This window comes from Aquarana catesbeiana, linkage group LG03 (genome assembly GCF_042186555.1).
Source record: "Aquarana catesbeiana isolate 2022-GZ linkage group LG03, ASM4218655v1, whole genome shotgun sequence".
NCBI classification, from domain to species: Eukaryota; Metazoa; Chordata; class Amphibia; order Anura; family Ranidae; genus Aquarana; species Aquarana catesbeiana.
In genome coordinates this window covers 541421496-541447798 of record NC_133326.1, presented here as the reverse complement: position 1 = coordinate 541447798, position 26303 = coordinate 541421496, and the positions used below count along the sequence as shown (strand labels likewise).

General features: G+C 44.0%; 1 protein-coding gene across 6 annotated transcripts in view; it reads left to right on the top strand.

Moving 5' to 3' along the window:
- Nucleotides 1-26303, top strand: part of SOX5 (SRY-box transcription factor 5) — a 300676-nt gene that overhangs the window by 161973 nt on the left and 112400 nt on the right. For all 6 annotated transcript variants that reach the window (XM_073621454.1, XM_073621453.1, XM_073621455.1 and 3 more), the window contains 2 exons: nt 14356-14528; nt 15593-15661. In XM_073621454.1, coding sequence (XP_073477555.1) covers nt 14356-14528; nt 15593-15661 — 242 coding nt within the window. The remainder of the gene's footprint in view (nt 1-14355; nt 14529-15592; nt 15662-26303) is intronic.

Here is a 26303-nt window from a genome sequence, read left to right as displayed (position 1 = left end):
CTGTGCCCATTATGAGGTTCCCACCATCCCTGCACTGATTTCCCGGGCCTGTACACCTGCTGTGCTCATTATAAGGGGTCCCCACCATCCCTGCACTGAGTTCCCCAGACTTTACATCTGCTGTGCCCATTATAAGGGGCTCCCACCACCCCTGCTGTGTCTTTTATTTATTTTATATTATGGAGTATGTAACAGGAGAAGCTGGAACACCCCAAAGTAGAGTCAGAAACTTAGGTGGGGCTCCATATAAAACATCACTTTTGGGTGGTTTGGCCCTGTCTGGGTTTTGAAGGGTACAGGGGCTACACTGATGGCCCCCAAAAACTGACCTGTACCTAACACTAGCATAAAGAGTAACTGTTGTGGAAATTTTGGCAGCTGTTTAGTAGCGTTGGGAGTGTCAGTATATGGGATCATTTTGGGACTTTTAAAAAGAAAATCTCTGAGGGTAAAATTGCGTTGTTTTCGAAGGGAGAATGTGCGAGAGATTTTATAATTTTTTTTTTTACATTTTTGTTTGGAGAGTTTAATAGTTGTGGAAGTAAACATTTGCAGAGCCCGCTGAATTAATACATTTTGCGTGTTACGCCCGGCTGCATCGTATATAATTAATCCCCCAGACAATAGAAATTCTCTGTGATTGCAGAAAGCCAGAAACTCTTAATTTGTGAAATAAAAGCGTCATCGTCTGCGGCACAGCGAGCCGATTTATTCACGAGAAACACACACAGGACGCCTTTGTGGCTCTCGCCGCTGTCGGCGTGCTCGGGCGCTTACTGAATTTGGCTTGCTCGACGTGCAAATCCCAGCAGGCGAGGCTACACCTACCGGCCATGGCGTTTTTAAAACATAATTGTTCGTCACTGACGCAGCTCGCCGGCTTTCCGTGACCTCGCTTGGTGAACGTTGAATCCGCGCGGCAGCTGTTTCCAGTTAGGCAAACAATTCAACAGCTCCGGCGAGTGCTCGGCTGGTTCACGCTTACCGTGTCCTTGGATTACTGTCACCTGTGTCAGCGGACCGCTACAACAAGATATTGCTCTGTAGGGGATGCTCATTGGATGAGGCTGCCACATCTCACTTACCCAGCCACCAGACTGTCTTACAAAGAGACTGATGGGAAAAAACAGGACTCCACGTTGTATTAAACAATCTCTATTCAAATCGATTAACATGGCAGACATACCGTAATCTATATATCTAGCACCAGTAGTTCGTATAGCAGGGGGATCCTGCTCGTGAGAGCTTACAATCTAAAAGGGAGTACCTGTGGAGGGATAAGTTGATGGGGAAAGTAAAAGTTCACTTCTTATGTACTGGTGGGTCAGGCTACCCCGAGGAGATGGGTTTGCAGCAATTGAATAGAATGCAGATGGACAGATTGTGGTAGGGAGTGCCATAGGATGAGGGAGGCCCTGGAGAAGTCCTGGAGGGGACAAGGGGTATATAAAGCAGGAGGTTTTTGGGAATAGCAGAGAGGGGATGGCATTTTGAGATGAGGTTGGTGATGCCGCTCAGGGCAGAGTTGTGGATGGCATTGTAAGTTGTTGGTATTTTGAGTACTATCTGTCCATGTGTATCATATATCATCATACATACTATATATATATCAGTATGTATATATAAAATGTGACAATGGTTCTAATTATAATTACAGCATTAAAGGCTTGTTCACACTTGACTACATTTCTAACGCTTAACAAATGCTCCTATGGGGTTAGTATGGGCATTAGACTCGCTTTAATGAGCTTTAGTATGGGCGTTGGACTGGTGTATTACAGGCGTTAATGAGGCATTAAAAACGTTCCCCAAACGCCCTATGGGCAGTTTAGAAGTGTTCGATGAGCGTTAAGGCGTGTTAAAACTGCTCCACAAACGCCTATTCCATTACAGGAAATAAGGTAATCTTAACGCCCCGCAACTGCCTGCCAGAGCGTTTGGGAAGCGTTTCCATTGACTTGATTGGGAGGCACTGAAAGGCTTCAAACGCTTCCGGACTCGACACGAGGCTTCCGTTTTGATACAACGCTAACGTTTCATTTTTTTATAGTGAGAACAGCACTATGTGTTGTCCATTATACCATTATCATAGGCGTTTGAGGGGTGGTTTTAACTTTTTAACTGGCTTTTAATGCCAGTGTGAACTTAGCCTAAGGCTCCATTCATACTTGTGTGACTCAAAAGCTATGCGATTTCCATTGCAACTTAAATGCAACTTTAAATGGGTGCAACTTGGATGCGACAGTGGCTGTTGACTATTGCACAACTGTCGCATTGTTAACATTAAGATGCTGCTTTCTTGAGTTAAAGTTGCAGTCTATGGCACTTAGGTCGCATCAAAGTAGTGCAGGAACCTATTTAAAGTCTCTGCAACGTTAACACGGATAGATTTGAGCAGCTTCTATTGAAATACATTGGCTGCGTGAGAGTCGCATGGCAAGTCGCATAAGTGTGAATGGAGCCTTATAATAAACCTTTCCCTAAAGAAATTTGAATTTGTCATTGCTAACTTCTACTTCTGAAAATACTACTTGCCTGGCACTTAGCCCCTATTCACACCGATTTGACAGGTCCAAAACAGATAAGTTGCACCCTGTTGTCAGCAATGAAACTGTTCAAATTGGTGCAGCACCGACTTTGCAGTTCTGCACAGATTTGAAAAAAAGTTCCTGCGCTATTTTTGGCGATTTTCAAGTTTGACTTGCATAGACATCATGAAGTTGCACAGATGTCATCCAAGTCGCACCTGAAGTTGCACTCGCATGCAGATTTAAAATCCTGCGATTTAAAGTGAAGCTGCATTATTTGAAAGCTGCATTCAGTGTAAAAGGGGGCTTACTGTCCCTCTGACGTTGATACTTTGAATCGCTAACCTGAAACAAGCATGCAGAACAGGACCTGCAAATTCTCCCTGACTCTCCTGATCAGAATCATTTTGGGTCTCTGGGAATAGGAAGCCAGCATTTCTAGTAATGGTCCCCCCCCCCCCCCCCCCATAGCCCTCTCCTGAACCTAGGTGGTGGTGGTACTGTACTGGTCACATGGTTGGAGGAGTGATTAGTGTCAGAACCAACTGGACACAATGATCTTCTTTGGGACATTGTTGTAGGTATTAATCTCTGTTGCTGGGGACTGTCAAAATATGGAGCCTTGGAATCTCCTGACAGGCTTTGATATTAATCACACGTATTGATTACCTGCTTTCCTCTGCTTATCAGTGTTATTTATGATCCATCAATTCTGCCGTGCGTGAGAAGTGTGCTGCACGTGGCGGCTCATCCTCTGGCACTGCCATAAATATTGTATATAGGATGCTACTCTTTAAAGAGGAACTCTGGAGAGTACAAAATCTACATTTAGCCCATAAAGTCACAAAGAAATTGCTATACCTACTTCTACACTGCCCCTCGTTTGTTGTCATCCCCTGCTCACTTGCTGAATTTCAAAAATGGACTTGAAGTTGTGTTTGTGGAAATTAAGAGACGGAAAAAGAAACACCAGGTGTTTTCAGCCTCTATTATAACGTGTTTTTGGCATTGGAAATGGGTGGGGAGAGGTGCATGAAGGCTGCAAACATAACTTGGGAGGAGGAATTTAGCTTTGCAGAGGATTTTTTTTTACTTGGCTTAGTGAGCAAATTGAAGTTGTGCTGACTTCAGTCATCCATCAATCATCAATGTGCAGCCATTGAGATTCGTTGTTCCCTGTGTGCAGCCATTGAGATTCGTTGCCCCCTGTGTGCAGCCGTTGAGATTCGTTGCCCCCTGTGTGCAGCCGTTGAGGTTCGTTGCCCCCTGTGTGCAGCCGTTGAGGTTCGTTGCCCCCTGTGTGCAGCCGTTGAGGTTCGTTGCCCCCTGTGTGCAGCCGTTGAGATTCGTTGCCCCCTGTGTGCAGCCGTTGAGGTTCGTTGCCCCCTGTGTGCAGCCATTGAGGTTCGTTGCCCCCTGTGTGCAGCCATTGAGGTTCCTTGCCCCCTGTGTGCAGCCATTGAGGTTCCTTGCCCCCTGTGTGCAGCCATTGAGGTTCGTTGCCCCCTGTGTGCAGCCATTGAGGTTCGTTGCCCCCTGTGTGCAGCCATTGAGGTTCGTTGCCCCCTGTGTGCAGCCATTGAGGTTCGTTGCCCCCTGTGTGCAGCCATTGAGGTTCGTTGCCCCCTGTGTGCAGCCATTGAGGTTCGTTGCCCCCTGTGTGCAGCCATTGAGGTTCGTTGCCCCCTGTGTGCAGCCATTGAGGTTCGTTGCCCCCTGTGTGCAGCCATTGAGGTTCGTTGCCCCCTGTGTGCAGCCATTGAGGTTCGTTGCCCCCTGTGTGCAGCCATTGAGGTTCGTTGCCCCCTGTGTGCAGCCATTGAGGTTCGTTGCCCCCTGTGTGCAGCCATTGAGGTTCGTTGCCCCCTGTGTGCAGCCATTGAGGTTCGTTGCCCCCTGTGTGCAGCCATTGAGGTTCGTTGCCCCCTGTGTGCAGCCATTGAGGTTCGTTGCCCCCTGTGTGCAGCCATTGAGGTTCGTTGCCCCCTGTGTGCAGCCATTGAGGTTCGTTGCCCCCTGTGTGCAGCCATTGAGGTTCGTTGCCCCCTGTGTGCAGCCATTGAGGTTCGTTGCCCCCTGTGTGCAGCCATTGAGGTTCGTTGCCCCCTGTGTGCAGCCATTGAGGTTCGTTGCCCCCTGTGTGCAGCCATTGAGGTTCGTTGCCCCCTGTGTGCAGCCATTGAGGTTCGTTGCCCCCTGTGTGCAGCCATTGAGGTTCGTTGCCCCCTGTGTGCAGCCATTGAGGTTCGTTGCCCCCTGTGTGCAGCCATTGAGGTTCGTTGCCCCCTGTGTGCAGCCATTGAGGTTCGTTGCCCCCTGTGTGCAGCCATTGAGGTTCGTTGCCCCCTGTGTGCAGCCATTGAGGTTCGTTGCCCCCTGTGTGCAGCCATTGAGGTTCGTTGCCCCCTGTGTGCAGCCATTGAGGTTCGTTGCCCCCTGTGTGCAGCCATTGAGGTTCGTTGCCCCCTGTGTGCAGCCATTGAGGTTCGTTGCCCCCTGTGTGCAGCCATTGAGGTTCGTTGCCCCCTGTGTGCAGCCATTGAGGTTCGTTGCCCCCTGTGTGCAGCCATTGAGGTTCGTTGCCCCCTGTGTGCAGCCATTGAGGTTCGTTGCCCCCTGTGTGCAGCCATTGAGGTTCGTTGCCCCCTGTGTGCAGCCATTGAGGTTCGTTGCCCCCTGTGTGCAGCCATTGAGGTTCGTTGCCCCCTGTGTGCAGCCATTGAGGTTCGTTGCCCCCTGTGTGCAGCCATTGAGGTTCGTTGCCCCCTGTGTGCAGCCATTGAGGTTCGTTGCCCCCTGTGTGCAGCCATTGAGGTTCGTTGCCCCCTGTGTGCAGCCATTGAGGTTCGTTGCCCCCTGTGTGCAGCCATTGAGGTTCGTTGCCCCCTGTGTGCAGCCATTGAGGTTCGTTGCCCCCTGTGTGCAGCCATTGAGGTTCGTTGCCCCCTGTGTGCAGCCATTGAGGTTCGTTGCCCCCTGTGTGCAGCCATTGAGGTTCGTTGCCCCCTGTGTGCAGCCATTGAGGTTCGTTGCCCCCTGTGTGCAGCCATTGAGGTTCGTTGCCCCCTGTGTGCAGCCATTGAGGTTCGTTGCCCCCTGTGTGCAGCCATTGAGGTTCGTTGCCCCCTGTGTGCAGCCATTGAGGTTCGTTGCCCCCTGTGTGCAGCCATTGAGGTTCGTTGCCCCCTGTGTGCAGCCATTGAGGTTCGTTGCCCCCTGTGTGCAGCCATTGAGATTCGTTGCCCCCTGTCTGCAGCCATTGAGATTCGTTGCCCCCTGTCTGCAGCCATTGAGATTCGTTTTTCCCTGTGTACAGTGATTGAGATTCGTTTTTCCCTGTGTGCAGTGAATGATCACGAATTGCTATAGCACAAATTTCACCTCCACAAATCACATGCCCAGCCTTAAAGTGGACAAGTGGGTCCTCTGTGCATCCACAGGCCTGTCTCTCCGCTATCATTATCAAGGCTTTACCCAGCGATGGTGACAATTGTGGTTTTAGGGACACAGACAGAAATTAAATTTGCTGTTTATCTGAAAAAAGGATGATGGAAAAGCGAGTTATGGAGGGCAGTGATGGATTATGGGAATGCTAATCCTTTCAGCGATGGATCGTCCCTTGAATTTAAACATATGTTTCTTGCGGGGTTAATATGCGGATTATAGAGGATAATGTTACTGGTCCCACGATAATGGAATAGAACTGGAAAAACATACAGTACATTTGTGGGATGAAGGCAGTACGTTTTTGGGGCTGAATCAGTGTTTTTGAGAAAATGATTATTAATTCTGCCAGTGCTAGCGGTGTCACAGGTATTGGTGGCAATGGATGGACAGTAATTTAATAGGCTAAAATTAGGTGTAAACCCAATCAGTAAAATCTCATACAATCTTTAACATGTTCACGTCCTTTTCAAAAGTAAATTTGAATATTTTTCATTAAAATAATCCCTGGTGATCCTGCGTAGAAGGTCCTGATTTGAGGCACTACCTGTTTTGGGATGACTACGTTCTGTCCCCCTTTTTTTTTTTTTCTTCCTGAGTTGTCCCCCATCACATGGGCTTCCGGAGAAGACTATCAGTGTTCACGCATGTTATGCAGGCATGGTCCACTTTTGTCCCCATTGTGCAATCCACTGTGAGAAATGCCAATAAACACTCATAAGTGGCACTACTCCACGTGGATTCCATGCAGTGACTCTGCATTTTAGGATCTGCCTCCTCCCCTTACACCATGCGAAGTTAAAGCTGCACGCTGTTTTTTTTTTTTTTTTTTCTTTCAACTGCAATATTCCTTATTGACACCAGGCAAGCAAACTAAAGAACAAGCAGGGTCACATATCCTTCACTTGTTCAGCATTGCTCTTGTCTGACGCGTTTCACCCTTAATATGGCTTAGTCAGGAGTATGACTACAAGCTAAGACTAAACCCATATTGTGAGTTCAAGGGGGATTCGTATCAGCTTGTTATAGGATAGATCTGAGTAACCTTGCTCAATGTGTTGCTTGAACTTTACATGGTGCCATACAGCCATCACTAAAGTGCATGTATACAGGAAATGGCTGCAATGAGGCCGCAAGAGATCAGCAGCATTGACAAAAAGATGGAAAATTATATTATATAATATCTAATGTTGTATGATAATATCAGATTAAAGCATGGCAATTGTTTCTGATACGCAGTGTCCAGAGCAGACTACTAGTCAGAATACCACTTGAATTTCACACGAGCAAACATGGCAGCTATTCCCCTCTCCTCGCCTGACATTGTTCCAAAGTTATGGAGCGGCGACTAATAATATATTTAACGTCGCGGGCTAATTTCAGGATTCATTTTATACATTTCAATATTTGTACAGCGTTAATACGGCGCGGGCGCGGGGTCCGCGGTCTGAGTTACATTAATGTGTTTGACCCCTGCACGCCGAACGTGAGCGAGGAAAAAACTGCCCCATAATTAGAGGAGCCAGAGTCAATCGGTCAATGTATTCCAAGAAATTTCAATTCAATATATCTCACCGTCCGCCGTGTCCCTCCATCTCCTGGGCACATTTTTTCCATTTTAACACAATTACACACAATGGGCTGTAATTATTCACACAGGCTTTTAAGCAATAAACACCGGGCCGATGACCGCATCGCCGCGCAAAAGGTTTAACCGTCAGATGCGGTGCGTAAAACACACATCGCTGACTCCCCTGAAGTCCCGACATGTAAACTTTTCCTGGGCCTTCATGGGTCCCGCTGACAAGAGCCCAGAAAAATGTGATTAAAGAAGAACTCTGGCCTGGTGGATACCAATCTGTTCCAAAAATTACTGTGTGGATTTACAATGAATGGAACCAAATGGAAATAAAGCTGCTGCCATTTGTAACCGCTTTAAAGGCTGCTAGGGCTCTGGGTGGTGTTGTCTTCCCTGGCTTAGCTTCTAGGAACAAGTACACAGGTCAGGATGTTCTGGCTTCAGTGGCTGAATACTCCATTGACATCAATGGCTATGAAGCAAAGGATAAACCTGACGGCTAAGGAGTTTACTTTAACATGTCTGAGAAACTAATATAAGGCTGTATCTGGTACCCAACACCCTAAACAATGCCATGCATGCTCCCATATGCAGCATTGAATTATATGCAGCTTGGGGAGTCCCCTTGTGCATTACTGCTGATCGAACTGGCACCTCTTGGTGTGTCCTAAATGTCACTTTCTGCAGGCACACCACTGGTCCTGTGGTCCTTTTCTGGGTCCATGTTCAATACAAGGAGGCTCATCCTATTCCCCCATGATGTAACGGAACCCTTATGGGTTTTAGATGGTACGGTGTATAGCAATAAGATGCGTTCCAATAAATTAGATTATAATTTTTGAACAAGTTAGGCCTGGTTTACACTTATGCAGTTTGCTTTTGATACATTTCTGCAGTGCTTTTTTATGCTTTTGTTTTTTGTTTTTTTACCAATTTGTTTTTAGGCAAATAAAAAACACAAAACAGCACTACATGCTCTTCTGCAGCTTCTCCATTGAAGTCTATTGAACCAGAAATGCACGGTTTTGCGTTTTAAAAGAAGTCCCTGACCCTTTCCTAAAACGCAGCAGCTGAAAAAAAAGCATAGACGTGAATGTGTTCCATAGGAAACTATGAATGAACTGTAGTGCTTTTCTGCAAAAAACACTAAAAAACGCAAAGGTGTGAACCAGGATTTACTGGAAGAGGATTAAAGGGTCATTCGGCTCAGCTGCAGTTTTTGATCCATTTATTGTCCACACATACACTGGAATCTGGAAGGTTTGATGACTGACTGCAAGTGATAGAAAGTTCTGGAGAAAGGGGGCAACACAAGAAGTCCTGGATGGACTTTGAATCGTCTCTGCTAATTTTACAGTAGATGTAAACCCTAAAAAAAAAAAAAAAAGTAGATGAATGCGCCACAGAGCTATTATCAGTGAGTTTTTATTCATGACAATAAAAAAATGCCAACGTGTTTCAGGGGCTCAAAACTCCACCTTTATCAAGGCTTAAAATGTCAGCAGTAGTTTAAGGTAAAACTGTCCAGAGATCTAAAATGGAAAGACATTTACGGAGATCAGTCATAAGAATGATGGGTAAAATGTATAGCATTGAATATTTGATTACAATGGCATCTGAAAGTGGGTGGGATATATTAGGCAACAAGTGAACATATGTTGCCCATGAAGTTGATGTATTGAAAGCAGAAAAAATGGGCAAGCCCAAGGATTTGAGTGACTTTGACACGGGCCAAATTGTAAGGGCTAGACTACTGGGTCAGAACAATTCCAAAACTGCAGCTCTTGTGGGATGTTCCTAGTCTGCAGTGGTCAGGATCTTCTAAAAGTGGTCCAAGGCTCATTGATGCACATGGGAAGCGAAGACTGGACTGTGTAGCCAGATCCAATAGAAGAGCTACTGTAGCTCAAATTACTGAAAAGGTTAGTGCTGGTTCTGATAGAAAGGTGTCAGAACACACGGTGCATTGCAGTTTGTTGTGTATGGGGCTATGTAGCCACAGACTGGTCAGGGTGTCCGTGCTGACCCGTGCCCACAGCCAAAAGTGCCTACAATGGGCATATGAGCATCAGAACTGGAGCAATGGAAGAAGGTGGCCTGGTCTGACAAATCACATTTTCTTTTTTACGTCATGTGAATGGCTGGGTGCAGGTATGTCGCTAACCTGGGGAAGAGATGAGACCAAGATGCACTATGGAAAGAAAGCAAGCAAATGGAGGGCTGTGTGATGCTTTGGGAAACCTTGGGTTCTTCCCATGTGGAGTCCATACCTTGACGGGTCAGGGCTGTTTTGGCGGCAAAAGGAGGACCTACTCAGTATTAGGTGAGTGGTCGTAATGTTGTGGCTGACTGGTGTACTCTGGTTTGCACAGAAATTTCCATCCAGTTTTACTCTTAATTAGTGATGGCATTTTAAACACTGATGAAGAGGGAGCTTTGAGCCCCCAAAACATGTTGACTCTATTCTGTTGCAATGAACAATGGACTCTAATATTAGTTCTGTGGCGCTCACATTCTTTTTACATGTTTAATGCTTTATCTCCTTCTTCTTTTTTTTTTTTTTTTTTACCCATCTCATTGCTGCTGGTCCCCTGCTGTCCTTTTCTGCCACTTCACATTGGTCCAGCTATTGCTTCACATCATTGCATTGGACCAGCTTCCTGGTTTCCGATGGTAATAATGGTGGACTATGTCTGTACGATGTGTGTTGGCATGAACATGTGGTAGGGTGGCGATGTAACAGTATTGACAGACAGGGACATAATGTCATCGCCCAATAACAAGAAGTGCCTGAATAAGAACCTTCATGGCAGGATCATCAGGGATTATTTTAATGATAAATAATATTTAAAAGGACTGAAAAACAAAAATGTTTTTTGAACTGAAACATTAAAGCTTCAGTGAGATTTCAGTGATTGGGTTTATATCTACTTTAATATTTGAAGTTTGACTAGTAAATAGAATGAGGGAACTTCTAAAGTCTGCTTTTTTGAATGTCAACATTTTGCGGGATGCTGCAGTACCGAGGACTGGACTCACTGCTCCAACCTGGAAAAACTCATTTGATTTTGAAATAGAATTTGCATGCAAAATGTACTTGGTGACTACATTGCAGACAAGCCGACCTAATCACTGTTTTGTTGTCGATGGCGGCTTTGCCCATCCCTAGACAGTTCTGGAACATGTGATTGCTTCCAGTAAAAGTGGTGAGTCTAAGTTGCACATTGAACAAAGTGAATTCTTTTTTGAGCTGTAAATGTAGCCAAAAAGATCCTATAAAAGTTCTGTATATTGGATATCCTATAAAAGTTATTCTGATCAACAGGCCTGTACTTCATCTGCGGGGAGCTCGCCTCCGTCTTTGGTGGTTAACAGTGAATGAAAACAGTAGCAGGGCTGTGGACAGCCCTTTCACAGCCGCAGTGGAATGAAATAAACATTTTAAAATGTATTTTTGTTTTTGTGATGGGTTTTAATAGTAGTACCTCTGTTCAGTAAGCGGGTGAGCAATCACTGCAGCTTTCGTCTGAAGTCCCATCACCGTCATGTTTTCACAGATATGTTTGGATACTGAAATGTGCCATTTCAAAGACCAGGCTTTTTTTTTTATTTTTTTTTCTTGGAAAATATATTTTTAATTAAATATTAAAGCGGAACTGAACTGTATCTGAGCACCACCACAAACTGAAAACCCCATTTCATTCATGTTTAATATTCAAGGCAAACTCACCCACCCTCTCCATGTCTCTATGCTTTATTTTGTTGGAAAATCACCTTGAACACCACCCTAGCATTTTTAGCAAAGGTCCTCTAAAGGGCAAATGACTTGTGTAGCATTTACTTTCTGGGATCCATCTGCCCTTAGTACAGGCATGCATGCAAGAAGGTTTGCTTGCTGAGAAAGCCCCTCCTTCCATCCATCCAGATGAAAGAAGAAAGTCGGGAAGCAACTGAAGCAATGTAAAAAAAAAAAAAAAAAAAAAAGGTTTCAAACAAGTAAATGGATTATATCTTCTTATCTATTTACTAATGCAGGCAGCGCTAAAAATTGTTAATGTTGATTGAGAGAGCTAGTTTCACTTTAAATGAGAATATTAGTGTTTTCATATCGCCTTGGCTTCACCGAGTGAAAACGCTTTGATCTGAAAACCAAAGTGTATTTAAATAATTACAGTTTTTTTGCGCTTCTTGTTTTACTTCAGGTTTCCAACTATGCAGTTTTTAAGTTTTTAGTAATTAAAAATCTTTTTGGATTTTAATTCATAAACACTCCTGGGCTAATTAATAAAAAAAAAAAAAGTTTTGTTTTCTTGACTACAGTAGTGATTTTCCCACAGTAGTTTGTTTCTGCCCCTCCCACAATAATGGTATTTTCCTGCAGTAGTTTGTGTCTCTGCCCCTCCCACAATAATGGTATTTTCCTGCAGTAGTTTGTGTCTCTGCCCCTCCCACAATGGTGAGATGTTCCTGCAGTAGTTTGTGTCTCTGCCCCTCCCACAATGGTGAGATTTTCCTGCAGTAGTTTGTGTCTCTGCCCCTCCTACAATGGTGAGATGTTCCTGCAGTAGTTTGTGTCTCTGCCCCTCCCACAATGGTGAGATGTTCCTGCAGTAGTTTGTGTCTCTGCCCCTCCCACAATGGTGAGATCTTCCTGCAGTAGTTTGTGTCTCTGCTCCACCCACAATGGTGAGATTTCCTTACAGTAATTTGTATTTCTGCCCCTCCCACAATTGTGAGTTTACCAACAATAGTTTGTGTCTCTGCCCCTCCCATAATGAGATTTCCCTGCAGTAGTTTGCCTTTTCCCCTCCCACAGTAATGAGATTTCCCTGCAGTAGTCTGTGTGTCTGCCCCTTCCATAATGGTGAGATTTCCCCCGAAATAGATCGCTAACAGCCAACCTCCACTAGCACGCCAGTTTGGTAGTTTTGCTCAGAACTGTCCTTTCAGATATGTTGTTGCTCTTCCAAAACTCGTTGTCTTGTGTGGTAACTGAACTTGCCCGGACTTTGTATACTGAATGTGAGTGGAAATTGTGAAGCAGCTCAGAAGCCAAAGTGAATTGTTTTTGTAATGCGGGAAAATGTTTATGAAAGTAAAGAAAAGTGAAAATATTTTATATTTTTTGGCTTTACTGGGTTTGTTTTTCCTAATGACTAAACGCAGCCGTAGAAATCTGTTTAATCCATTTGTAGACGACAAAACATTTTCAGTGACAAATTTCCTTCTTTTTCTGCTCTGAGTAAAGAATCCCGCTGTTGTACCTTGAAGGTTTCAGCAAGTAAGTAGGAATTTCTTGTACGGCAGACAGAGCGGAGGGTGTCTGGGAGTACGGTGGAAAAAATTACTTTCATACATGGAGCCTATGCGGGATGTTATTGGCACAAAAGATTGTGTAACAAACGTCGCCCGTGTCAGTATAGTTTCTTGTCACTTGCGCCTCTGGTTTTGTAAAAAACGACAAAACAATTTTGTTAAACTTCTGGAAAAGAAAAAGAAAAATGTGTCTTCTGTGTTAATCCTTAATGGCAAATCCCAACTGTAGATTATTACGCCAGTTTAGAATATGGCAAATTAATATATCGTGTGTGTGTAATATAATTTTATTTTTACAAATGGAGAAAAATATGATTTTGTTGTCTTGTAATATTTTTGTGAGATAGTCCTGATTTATTCTCATAGTTCTCAAGTACATACAGGTGTGTGTGTGTGTGTGTGTGTCTTTGTCTTTATGGATACATTTAGATGTATTTAATCTTCCTGCTTCATGATAAAATAAAAGGTCCTCAGTTGAGTGCTGACCCCTAGTGGGGAGAGACTGTGAAAAATAAATGTTTTACATGCTTCGGACATTGTTTATATCTTTCCAACAAGAGCTCCAAGCTGTTTTGTGTTTTAGGGTTTACAGACACAAATGAACAATTGCAAATATAAAGCATGACGGATGAAGAAAGTAATCTAGAAATATATAAAATATATTGTATATTGAGTTATCACTCAGTATCATAACATATCGTAAACACTGGGGATAGGCAATATTCCAGCCAATTGTATATTATCTTCCATTAAGCTGAGGACACATCACTAATATCTCATTTTTTTAGTGTCCCACAAAATTTTAGACCTGGTTAAAAAAAAATAAACAAAAAAACTCAGAGGAAGTTAACTAAAAAAAATAAAAAAAAATCTATGCTATTTCTATGTAAGTGTGCAAGCTATGAAAAACATTAACATGTATATCATAAAGGTGCAGCAGGCATGGAAAGTAATTGGGTTTTGTTTATAATTTTGTAAACCTGTGTTGGTTATTAAAAGTACCCAGGAATTTCCTTTGCACTAGTAGTAATAGTCAAAATAGTATCAGTAGTATTAGTGGTAGCAGTAGTTGTGGTAATATTCGTAATGACGTTGATGGTAGTACTAGTAGTGCTATTAACAATGGTTTTAGTGGTAATGGTATTAGTAATGATGGTGGTGATAGTACTAGTAGTGATAATAGTATTATTAATTGTGGCGGTAGTAGTAATAGTATTAGTGGTGGTGGTGGTAGTATTGGTAGTAGTAGTACCGGTAGCAGTAATAGTAATCGTAGTGGTAGTAGTAATAGTATTCACAGTGGTATTAGCAGTGGTGTTGGTACTGGTAGGAGGAATGGTGGCTGTATTCCAGTTTCATTCAATATAGAAATTTCTTTCTAATTTGAATCTAGTCGGAGACTGTGTGCGTTTAATTCCACACGAGGGACAGGGACACTTTGAGTATGTGAGGACAGTCGCTTTAACTCTCCTCTCTCCCCCCCCATAGGGACCCCTGAGAGCCTGGCGGAGAAGGAGCGGCAGTTGATGGCGATGATCAATCAGCTGACCAGTCTTCGAGAACAGCTGCTGGCAGCCCACGATGAGCAGAAGAAACTGGCCGCCTCGCAAATGGAGAAACAGCGCCAGCAGATGGAGCTGGCCAAACAGCAGCAAGAACAGGTGAGACCTGGCGATCGATTTATGGCCGCTGTCCGACCCCATGTCTCTGGATGCGGCACGGTTTCCTGCTATTTAAAAAGACCCCTACCATGCAGGGAGGTACAATCAATGTCCCAGGACTTGTGCCCGGACAGGTAGTAGCTCGATTTGTGCCATCCCTTAGCAGCGGCTTCTGTTTACATCTCTCTCCAAATTTCCAAAGCTGCATGTGATATGCATTAAATATTTGCTCCACCTAGAACTAATGTTTCCCTGTCTAAGGGATGATGGTGAGACCTCTACACCAAGTTCCAGGGTCTGCACCCTTGCTGTGGCCATTAGGAGGGGCTCTGCAGCAGGAGTGGGAACACCCCAAGGGGGGCGGAAACAGAGCCAAAAACTACAGAAGTGAAATCTTACTCCAGATATAGAAGCCCGCCAGAATTCACCCCAGTTAATTTTTTTATACAGACATATCATACATTTTATACTGATTTGTGATGTGAATACACAGCTTTCAGGGCCCTCTCCCTCTGTAATTCTTTTCCTTCACTAAGCAACCAGTGGAGGGAGAAAGACTCCCCTTTTATGAGCCAGCAATTATTTTTCTATATGGTTCCCACCTCCTAACTTCTGCCTGAACTCTGTATCCTGGGTAAGCACCATCACTGTCTTCTAGGACCTGAAACAGCACTGTCAGACGTTTAACTCCTGTAACTAACTTCCAGAGAAAATGAGTGGAGACAGAAGGGGCCTCATCACTCTCTTGCTTTCTGCCCTCTCTCCCTTTTCCCTGTATTGTGCATTTGTGTTTCCTACTGTGCCCCCACAGATTATGATCATTGTAATTATAATACAGGATTTATATAGCGCCAACAGTTTACACAGCGCTTTATACAATATAAAAAGGGAGACAGTACTGTTACAATAAAATACAAAAGCGTTAGGAGGGCCCTGCTCATAAGAGCTTACAATCTAATAGGGTGAGGCAAGTGGTACAAAAGGGCGATGAGCTGATGGAAGTGATAAAAGATTAATTGGAGGCGTGATAGGCAAATATAACCTGAATCTAAATCTCTCCTCAGATTGCCAGACAACAGCAACAACTATTGCAGCAACAGCATAAAATCAACTTACTGCAGCAACAAATCCAGGTAAGACCTAATTTGTTACGTCTTCCTCGCTGTGCTGTAATTGGCTGCTTTCACCTGTATTGTTTGGAGTTCTGGAGGAACCACAAATCCCAGCGCTCCCTGCCAGGCACTCTGCACCACAAGTTGTTGGGTGCCTGTCCTGACTCTAATGTCCTGGTTCCCAACCTGTGGTCTGAGGCACACATGCAGACCTTTGATGTTTGAGATCTGGCCTGAGGGCCCCAGCAGTCAGTGGTGCAAGGATTGATTTGTAAAGGGGCTTTTAATAACCGTGATCTCTAGCAGTTTCATGTCAGATGTCCACAGTCTCCAATCACTCCTGTAAAACACTCTCTGACCACTTCCTCTAACAAGTCTTCAGTCTGACATATTTTTCTGGAGCATTACATTTAATAAATATTCTATTTGGCCCTGTGGAGACATCAGGGACCACATTTGAGGCCCCCTATAACTTGTAAGTTGACAACTACTGTTCTAGTGTGTTATATAACGTAAGATGCTGAGTAGGAGTTGCTTTGACTTCCTCCTTTTCTCCCCTCCTGAATACTCCTGGGATGTATGACATAATTTGGTTAGGCAAGAAACCAGGGAGTAACTTAGGAAATGTAAAAAAAAAAAAAAAAGTTTTTAAAGGAGTTGTAAAGGCAGAAGGTTTTTTATCCTACTGCATTCTATGCAGTAAGATTAAAAAAAAAACCTTCTATTTATAGCAGCCACCCCAGCACTCCCCTAATTACTTACCTGAGCCCCATCTCTCTCCAACGATGTCCACAAATGTCTAGGCCGTTCAGGACACTCCTCCTGATTGGCTGAGACACAACAGCAGCGCAATTGGCTCCTTCGGCTGTCCAAAGTCAATCAGCCAGCCAATCAGGGGAGAGTTTGCCCCCATAGAAAGCTGCTGACTGTGGAGGCACTCGATAGGAGGGAGGGGCCAGGAGCACCAGAGAGGAACCCGAGGAGAGGAGGATCTGGGCTGCCCTGTGCAAAACCAACTGTACAGAGCAGGTAAGTATAACATGTTTGTTAAAAGAAAGAGAGAGAGACATTACAATCACTTTAAAATAAGTAAGTATGATCTACTTTTCCTATCCATTTACTAATGCTAGCAGCATGAAGATTAAAAATAGTGTCGATTGGGAGGGTGAAGTTCCTTTTTAACAGCTTAGCCGCACGAACATTTACATCGGCAGAATGGCACGGACAGGCAAATGGGCGTACAGGTACATCCCTTTAAATTTGCCACCGCGTGGTCGCGTGCGCGCCGCCGGTGGTGCGCGAGCCCCGTGAGTGTGATCGCGGGTCCCGCGGACTCTATGTCCGCGGGGATACCTGCGATCGTCTCACAGAGAGGAAGAATGGGGAAATGCTGATGTAAACAAGCATTTCCCCGTTCTGCCTAGTGACACTGATCACAGCACCCTGTAATCAGGAGTGGTGATCAGTGTCATGTCATATGTAGCCCATCCCCCCTACAGTTAGAATCACTCCCTAGGACACACATAACCCCTGCAGCCCCCCCCCCCCCCCCCCGGTTAACCCCTTCACTGCCAGTCACATTTACACAGTAATCAATGCATTTTTTAATCGCACTGATCGCTGTATAAATGTGAATGGTCGCCAAATAGCGCCAAAAGTGTCCGATCTGTCCATCATAATGTCGCAGTCACGATAAAAATCGCTGATTGCTGCCATTACTAGTAAAAAAAATGAATAATAAAAATGCCATAAAACTATCCCCTATTTTGTAGATACTATAACTTTTGCGCAAACCAATCAATAAACGCTTATTGCAATTTTTTTTTTTTTTTTTTTTTCTACCAAAAATATGTAGACTTATACGTATCGGCCTAAACTGAGGAAAAGAAATGTTTTTTTTATATATTTTTTGGGGATATTTATTATAGCAAAAAGTAAAAAATAATGTGTTTTTTTTCAAAATTGATGCTTTTTTTTGTTTATAGCACAAAAAATAAAAACCGCAGAGGTGATTAAATACCACCAAAAGAAAGCTCTATTTGTGGGGAAAAAAGGATGTCAATTTTGTTTGGGAGCAACATGGCACGACCGTGCAATTGTCAGTTAAAGCGACGCAGTGCCGAATCGCATAAACTGCTCTGATCTTTGGCCAGCCAAATGGTCCGGGGCTTAAGTGGTTAATGAAGACTTGCAGCAGACAGGTGTTTTAGACTTTTAGTAAGATTTAAAAAAAAAAAAGTGTTAGACCCCATTCACACAGGGATGACTTGTCAGGTGACCTAGTCGCCTGACAAGTCGCCTCCCGTTCTGTACTATGGAGCCGTTCTAAGGGGAGCGACGCAAGTTGCTCCGACTTAGAAAAAGGTTCCTGTACGACTTTGGGGGCGACTTGGGGCGACTTGCATAGACTTCTATGCAGAAGTCGTTTTTGCAAGTCGCCCGGGCAGTCGTTTGCAGGTCGCCTCGCTGAGGCGACCTGCAAGTCGTGTTGCCCCTGTGTGAATGGGGTCTTACTGTGCTTGTATGTACAGTTAAAAAAAAAAATATATACATTCCTTGGGATACATGTTCTCACCAATTCAATTAATCTGTGGTAATGGCTCCATCTCCAATAGAGTTTTTATGTTTCTTTGAGACAGTTATAAACTCTTAGCCCCGGTTCACATATATGCGGTGCGGGAAACACAGCGAATCCTGAGAGTTTCCCGCACCGCATTGAAATTGCACTCCGTTCGTGCAATCTGCCACCAGTATCAATGTCAAATCAATGACACCCCAAAACAATTTGCAAAACACAGTGCATTTGCAAAAATTGGATTGCATGGGTATTAACACTCATGCGATCCGATGCCGGTGCAGCAAAAAAAAAAAAAGATGCCTGCACCTTTTTAGTGTAGCAAGGTGCGAATTAAGCCCAAACAAAATGAATGGGCTCAAATTGCACAAAGAATTGCATGTGATTTGAATAGGAATGCGGTGCGATTCCTGTCCCAATGTGTGAACCCAGGATAAGGCTGCATTCACATCTTAGCAAAGCCTGATTTATTTTTATTTTTTTCACGAGATGTACAACTCACATAGGGCAGCCCGTTCATTTGAATGGGCTCCCCTATGCGCTAAAGCTCCTGCACCTTTTCCTGCACATTTGGGTGTGTTTGTCCAAAACACAAGCAAACATTCACTGCAGGTGAATCTTTTAGTTCCATATGTTGTAAATGACAATAATTTACCACCAGTATACATTTTGGTCACAGCCACCGCTTTTTGAACTAGGGGGGAGTCACTGCTTCCAAGCTCACAGTGTCTGCCGGTGTCTGTGAATGTGGGTGCAGCTTGTTTGCTAGAATGAAGCTCTTTCCAGGTGATAGGCATCAGTGAGGAGGTTCTGGGTGAGGTGTAACTGTGCAGAACAATAAAGTTTTGCAAAAAGCTAATCTCAGAGGCCTGTTTACTCTTGATACAGTGCAAGAGTGCAGTTGATTGACATGTCAGTGTATGTGATCGAATGTTCACAATCCCTGAACCTAGATCTAACCATCTGTTCACTAATGTGCACTGTGTACGTGTGGTTCTCGTTTGCTGTGCTCACCGAATATTTAGATAATGTAGTTGTTATGACTTTGATTTCTGTAAGGTGCACATATAAATGTGCACACCATGTTTTCTTTTAAATAAACTGACAAAAAATGTGACCATCTAACCTGCATGTCATGAAAACCGTGTGCACACGTGGGGTTTCTTCCAAGTTGTTTTGCACATAAAATACTGATAGCGTTTAGGTAGACCCAAAGATAGGAGAAAAACACATTTTTATTTCCGGCAGGTCTCGGCATAGCTGGAGCATACATCTGATAGCATACTTGTAAGTAAATCCGGCACATATTTACTATAGCCTAGTCACAAACGAATGATAAAACTCACAAATGTAGATCGTGCCTCCGCACAGCATTGACGCGTGATCAAACGCACATACCTGTTAGTAAATCGGCATGTTGTTGGCAATGTTTTCCTTTAGCCTCATAATGAGGAAACGCCTGGCGGTCAGCCTGCCAACCGGAGGAGAACCAAAATAGTTTTTCAGAGACCCGGGTCTGACAGTATTTTACATTTTTTTTCTTCGGAAACCGTGAAAAAAAAAAAAAGAAAGAAACAAGAGCCGTAGAAACAGTGCGGGCCCTTGTTGTGCTGGGCCCTCACCTTGGCAGACCCCATCTATCAGTCCACGGCTCAGACAAACCCAGAGTTTCAAATAAACAGGCTGAAATTTATTGTCCAGGAAGTGGTGTAATTCACCTCATGGAACATTGACGTTGAATGATTATGTTCTACAAGGAGCAGACAAAGGGGGCTCTGTGCGGCCTCTGCCAGGTTCCTTCATTAACTTTTTTTTTTTTTTCTCTCCCTCAGCATTGTCACTGTGTAGTAAGAACATTAGCGGGAGGGAACGCTGCAAGGGAGCAATTCAAAAATATTCTCATATGACCCATTTTATTTCTTTGAAACCTGAAAAGAGCAAAATATTGGAACCAATTAGTTTTTTTTTTTTTTTTTTTTCTTCTTTTCTTCATCATGATGATTGATCTCCATCAGATATCATCAGATTTGTGGACTGGTCAGAAAGAATGGGGTGGATTTAATAAAGGCAAATAGACGGTGCACTTTGCAAATGACGTTGCACAAATTTTCCCCAGAGCTTATTGAATCTGGTGAAACTCAGTTCATTTCCATCGTCCAATCATGTGCCAGCAATGATGTTTCTCTTTATTTCCCTTGCACCTGATTGGGTATTCTTTACAAAGTTCAGCTTTACCTCATTCACTCTAAGCTCTGGAGAAAATGAGTGCAACTGCACTTGCAAAGTACACAATCTATTTGCCTTTAGTAAATTTACCCCAATGTCTGAAAAGGTCTTATGTTATCGGATAGAGCTTTCCATTTGTGTATGTCGAATGTGTTTTTTTTTTTTTTTTTTTGTTTTTGTTTTTTTGTTTTTATGTTGTTGTTTATTATGATGATTATTATATTTTTTTAATCCAATCCAAAAAAAGAGGTAGAACTGAATTTCAAGGTAATTTTAAATTTCACTATATACTATACACTACTATATTATATAGTGCCGTAGAAAAAAACAAGCATGTTTGACAGTTATAGTTGACACTTACATAACACAGACATTAAAAAATCACCTTTTAATGTCTGATTTCACTACTAGATACGGTAAAAAAGCAACAATGACTGAGCTCAGCAAGGAGGGGTTTGAGAAAGCACCAACATCACTTCCTTTTACTGTGCAGCACCATTGTATGAAACTATAATTCCCATCATGCAATAGTAATTATTTCCTTCAATGGGCATACATGTGGGTGAGATTCTAGCAAGCTAGAATGGGTGGCACAGACCAGGAGTCTCCTGGTTTACCCTCCAAATTCAACTGTGTTAGTGGGCAGTATAGATGGGGAGTTTAAGATCCCAATACAACCAGCCATTGTAATTTTATGTTGCCGCTGATAAATATAGAATTACGGTAGCGATGTTACACGATCAGCCTGCTGGGCTATACATTACAGCTTTTATTTATTACCATCACTCATAATAAGCACAGATAATGCCTGATAAGAAGCTTAGCAGCTTTAGGTTAGGGAAGATAGAGAAGCACAGAGGTAAAAACTACATTTTAAAAAAATATATAGTTTGCCTTCCCAGGTTAAATGAAACCTTTCCATTTTTTTAAATGCATTCTTTCTTTTAGACTCAGTGATGTAATCACTGGGTCTCTGTGCTTCTCTATGGAATACAGGCAGGTCATAGCTGGTGGGAGGTGCTGCACATAGCTTCTGAAAACATCACAGCATCTTACCACCCAAGGTAATACCCACATATGATGCTGAGCATCCATGATTGAAAGAACTGAAATCCAATGAATGAAAGGGGTGGGCCAGGGACAGCCAGGTTGGGGAGGAAAGTGCTAGATGATGCTGGACATCCTCCAGTCAGTAAATGAGGCAGGCTCTGTCTGACTTGTAGCAGCTTTAATGCACATTATGAGAAGCTGACAGTGTGCAGTGAAATCATAGGAAGAAATTTCAGTACAGGAGAAGAAGCTGTACAACCGTGCAAGTCTGATGGGAAGGCTGTCCTCATCGCTTAACCTCTTCAGGGCCGCACTTATAGCAGGTTTAGTGCTTGCTCTTGCTGTGATCACACACAGCGGGAGCCCAGTGGTGGGTACTGTGGACTCGATGTCCACCAATGATCGAGCAGAGAGGCAGATCGCCGTTCTGTCAGGAGGGTAGACGTGGATCCTGTGTCCCTACAAAGCATGGACTAGGGTCCATGTCTTCCCCTAGTAAAAGCACCTCCCACATTGTTTAGAAAAACACAGGCTAGGCACACAGTTAACCCTTTGATTGCCCCTAATGTTACCCCTTTCCAGCCAGTGTCATTAGTACAGTGACAGTGCATATTTTTTAACACTGATTACTGTATTAGTGGCACTGGTTCCCACAAAGTGTTAAAAGTGTCAGTTAGTGTCTGAATGTCAGCCGCAATATTATAGGCCTGCTTAAAGTCGCTGATCACTGCCATTACTAGTAAAAGAAATAAAAATATCCCATAGTTTGTAGAGGTTATAACGTTTGCTCAAATCAATCAATATACGCTTATTATATTGGGGTTTTTTTTTCCAAAATTGTCGGTCTTTCTTTTGTTTATAGCGCAAAAAATTGCGCACGACCGCGCAACGCGTCATGCAGTGCCGAATCGCAAAAAATGGCCTGGTCATGAAGCAGGGTTAAATCTTCCGGAGGTCAAGTGGTTATAAAAAAAAATAACAAACAGGTTTATAGTTTCCTGCTCTGGGCAATACAATTGCCCAGAGCAGCCCTTTTCTCGAGTCCTCTGCCGGCGCTCCTCCCCTCTACCAACCGTCCCCATAGAAAGCTGCTTTCTGTGGGAGCACTCATGGGCTCCCTGTCTGCACATATTGACACTCCCTTGGATTTAATTAACGATTCGCTGGATCGAAGAGGGTGCAAGTAAGTAAAAAGGGGGGGGGGGGGGTGTCTGTGACATCTGCCGCTCCATAGAGAGCAATGGGTTGGCCGATTGGGACCACCTGAAAAACTGACAGGTGAACCCAATCGGTCAGTGTATGTGAAAGGGGCTGAACTCTCAAGCCTCCACCAAACTCCAAAATATTTTTTTATTTTTTTGGGAGGGGTAGCCTTGTAAAATAAAAATGTTTTTAGCCATCCAATAAGCTCCTGGAGTACAGTAAGGAAAGCAGTGTGATGAATGGGGAGAGGGCCTGCGGGCGGTGAATAAGGCCCAGACACACCCAGAAAGCTGGTAAAAGAGGATCTCTCCATCCCAGCTGACGCTGTGTCAGTAGCAGCTGTTTTCCTGCATCTTGTAAACACAGGGACAGGCTGCTTCCAGGGGCTCGGCCACCCCCCACCCCCCCAGCCTCTGTCCCAGCCACTTTCCCATGACTCTGCAACCTTTTCCCAAACAACTGAGAATGCCGGCGGAGCCATCGGGAACAATTGTTTCTCACAGAGCCGCAGCTGATGTGCTATCAGTTATCAGTGGGGCTCCGCCCTCCACTGTAAGTCAGATAAATGCCTGGGAACCCTTCCGATCAAACAACAAAAGGCGCTGGGGTGGGAGAGACACAGGCGGAAATCGTTCTCAGCGGGCTTAACCCATCGTGCGCCGCCCCGAGGCCCACTTTCCCCCTAGGGTGGTTATTCGACGTCCAGCCGCAGGAATGGTGCGACATCTTGAAAACATTTGACTTTCTTAATAATGACATTTTAAAGAGTACTTAATAACTGCGTCATTTGTCACATCGCAGGAAGCCCAAGTGTCTGTTTATCGTCTGACTTCCAGCTCCATGCCTTTTATGACTTCACTTTTCTCTAGTAATTCTGTAACTTTTGTATCAAGACCCACATCTCTGAGGATCTGAAGAGCCAACCACTATTTTGTATCATGATGGGTAAAGTGTAAAAATAAAAAGTACGTGGCAGGGAGCGGCGTTCCTCTAGTATTTGGGTGTAGACGTCAGACAGCGTGGTGTCACGATCCTTTATTTTTATTTATTTTCTATTTATTTATTTCAGGTACTTATATAGCGCCGTCAATTTACGCAGCGCTTTACATATACATTGTACATTCACATCAGTCCCTACCCTCAAGGAGCTTACAATCTAAGGTCCCTAACTCACATTCATACATACTAGGGACAATTTAGACAGGATCCAATTAACCTACCAGCATGTCTTTGGAGTGTGGGAGGAAACCGGAGTACCCGGAGGAAACCCACGCAGGCACAGGGAGAACATGCAAACTCCAGGCAGGTAGTGTCTTGGTTGGGGTTCAAACCAGCGACCCTTCTTACTGCTAGGTGAGAGTGCTACTCACTACACCACTGTGTCGCCCATACACCACTGTGTCGCCCAATCCTTTACATGTTTAATAGACTGCAAATCGCACCTTTGCATTTTTTTTTTTTTTTTTTTTAATATTGAAGTACATAGAAGCACATCAAAATGCATCTCAATGCTTCTGTTAAGATGCGCCTTATTGTGCATCATAACGAATATCAAAGCACCATGACACACATAAACACAATATGATGTAAATCAACATGCTTCAATGCATGTTGACATGCAGTACAAAGTATGTTTCAGTACACGCTGAAAGCGCTGACAGCACTTGTTAACATGTGTTGATATGACTTTCTGTTGATTAGAATAAAAAAAGCATAGGTGTGAATTCAGGAGATCTAAACCTAATCTGTAACATATTATGTAACCCCTAACATGTTAATGTTATTCTAAAAGTCATTTTCAATCATTTAGGGTCTGTCTGTTTCTTTGCGGGTTATGCCACGTGATAGCATGCATTGTGTTGAGGAGGTCCATTCAAAATGTACCTAATATTGTAACTTACCCTTTTCTGCAACCGCATGGCAATGCACTACTGTGTGTTCTGGCACACTACAACACAGGTACTTTGCCTTAGGTCAATGGTCTCCAAACTGTGGCCCTTTGCTAGCTTTTATCTCGCCCTTGGGGCACTGTTCCTCCCACTGACACCAATGATGGGGTGCTGTTCCTCCCACTGACACCAATGATGGGCACTATTCCCTCCAGGAATACCAATGATGGAGCACTATTCCTCCCACTGACACCAATGATGGAGCACTATTCCTCGCACTGACACCAATGATGGGCACTATTCCTCGCACTGACACCAATGATGGAGCACTATTCCTCCCACGGACACCAATGATGGGCACTATTCCCCCCAGGAATACCAATGATGGAGCACTATTCCTCCCACTGACACCAATGATGGGCACTATTCCCCCCAGGAATACCAATGATGGAGCACTATTCCTCCCACTGACACCAATAATGGGGCACTATTCCTCCCACTGACACCAATGATGGGCACTATTCCCCCCAGGAATACCAATGATGGAGCACTATTCCTCCCACTGACACCAATGATGGGCACTATTCCCCCCAGGAATACCAATGATGGAGCACTATTCCTCCCACTGACACCAATGATGGGCACTATTCCCCCCAGGAATACCAATGATGGAGCACTATTCCTCCCACTGACACCAATGATGGGCACTATTCCTCCCACTGACACCAATGACGGAGCACTATTCTTCCCACTGACCCCAATGATGGGCACTATTCTCCTCAGGAATACCAATGACGGAGCACTATTCCTCCCAATTGCACCAATGATGGGGCATTATTCCTCCCACTGACACCAATAATGGGGCACTATTCCTCCCACTGACCCCAATGATGGGCACTATTCTCCTCAGGAATACCAATGATGGAGCACTATTCCTCCCACTGACACCAATGATGGGCACTATTCTCCTCAGGAATACCAATGATGGAGCACTATTCCTCCCACTGACACCAATGATGGGCACTATTCTCCTCAGGAATACCAATGATGGAGCACTATTCCTCCCACTGACACCAATGATCGGGCACTATTCCCCCCACTGACAACAATGATGGAGCACTATTCCTCCTAATGACCACAGGTGCTAGGTACCTGACCACCAACCCTTAAGCAAGGTTTATTTTTACTGATGCTGGGCCCAGGAAATTTTTTTACCCTCACTGGCCACAATCCCACCCACTTAAAGTCTAAAGGCCAGTTTGGAGATCCCTGCCTTAGTGTATTGCAGTGGCTTTCAGAATGAATGGCTCAATAATGCACCAACCCATGTTACATCTGTTACCCCAAAACTAAAGTGTGAATAATATGCAGCTTTTATTAAAGTTATCCCTGGTGATCCTGCCATATGAAGGTCCTTGTTCAGACAATTCTGTTACAGGGTTACACGCTCTCTTCCTGTCTCCTTCTGCTTTGTTTTCCTGTCACATTGACTTCTTATGGCAACTACAAGTTGTTGCCATACATTCTACAGTCATGGTCCAATGTTGTCACCATCAGGAAACCCAGGTTGAGAAATGTCATGTAGCCATCACTAGAGTGCATGTAGTCATGAAGCTGCAAAGAGGCTGCAGGCCCCATGGCTTGCCAGGTGTTTAAATAAAAGCTGAAGATTTAAAAATATCAAACTATTTTTTAAATTACATTAATTCAGAGCTTTTAG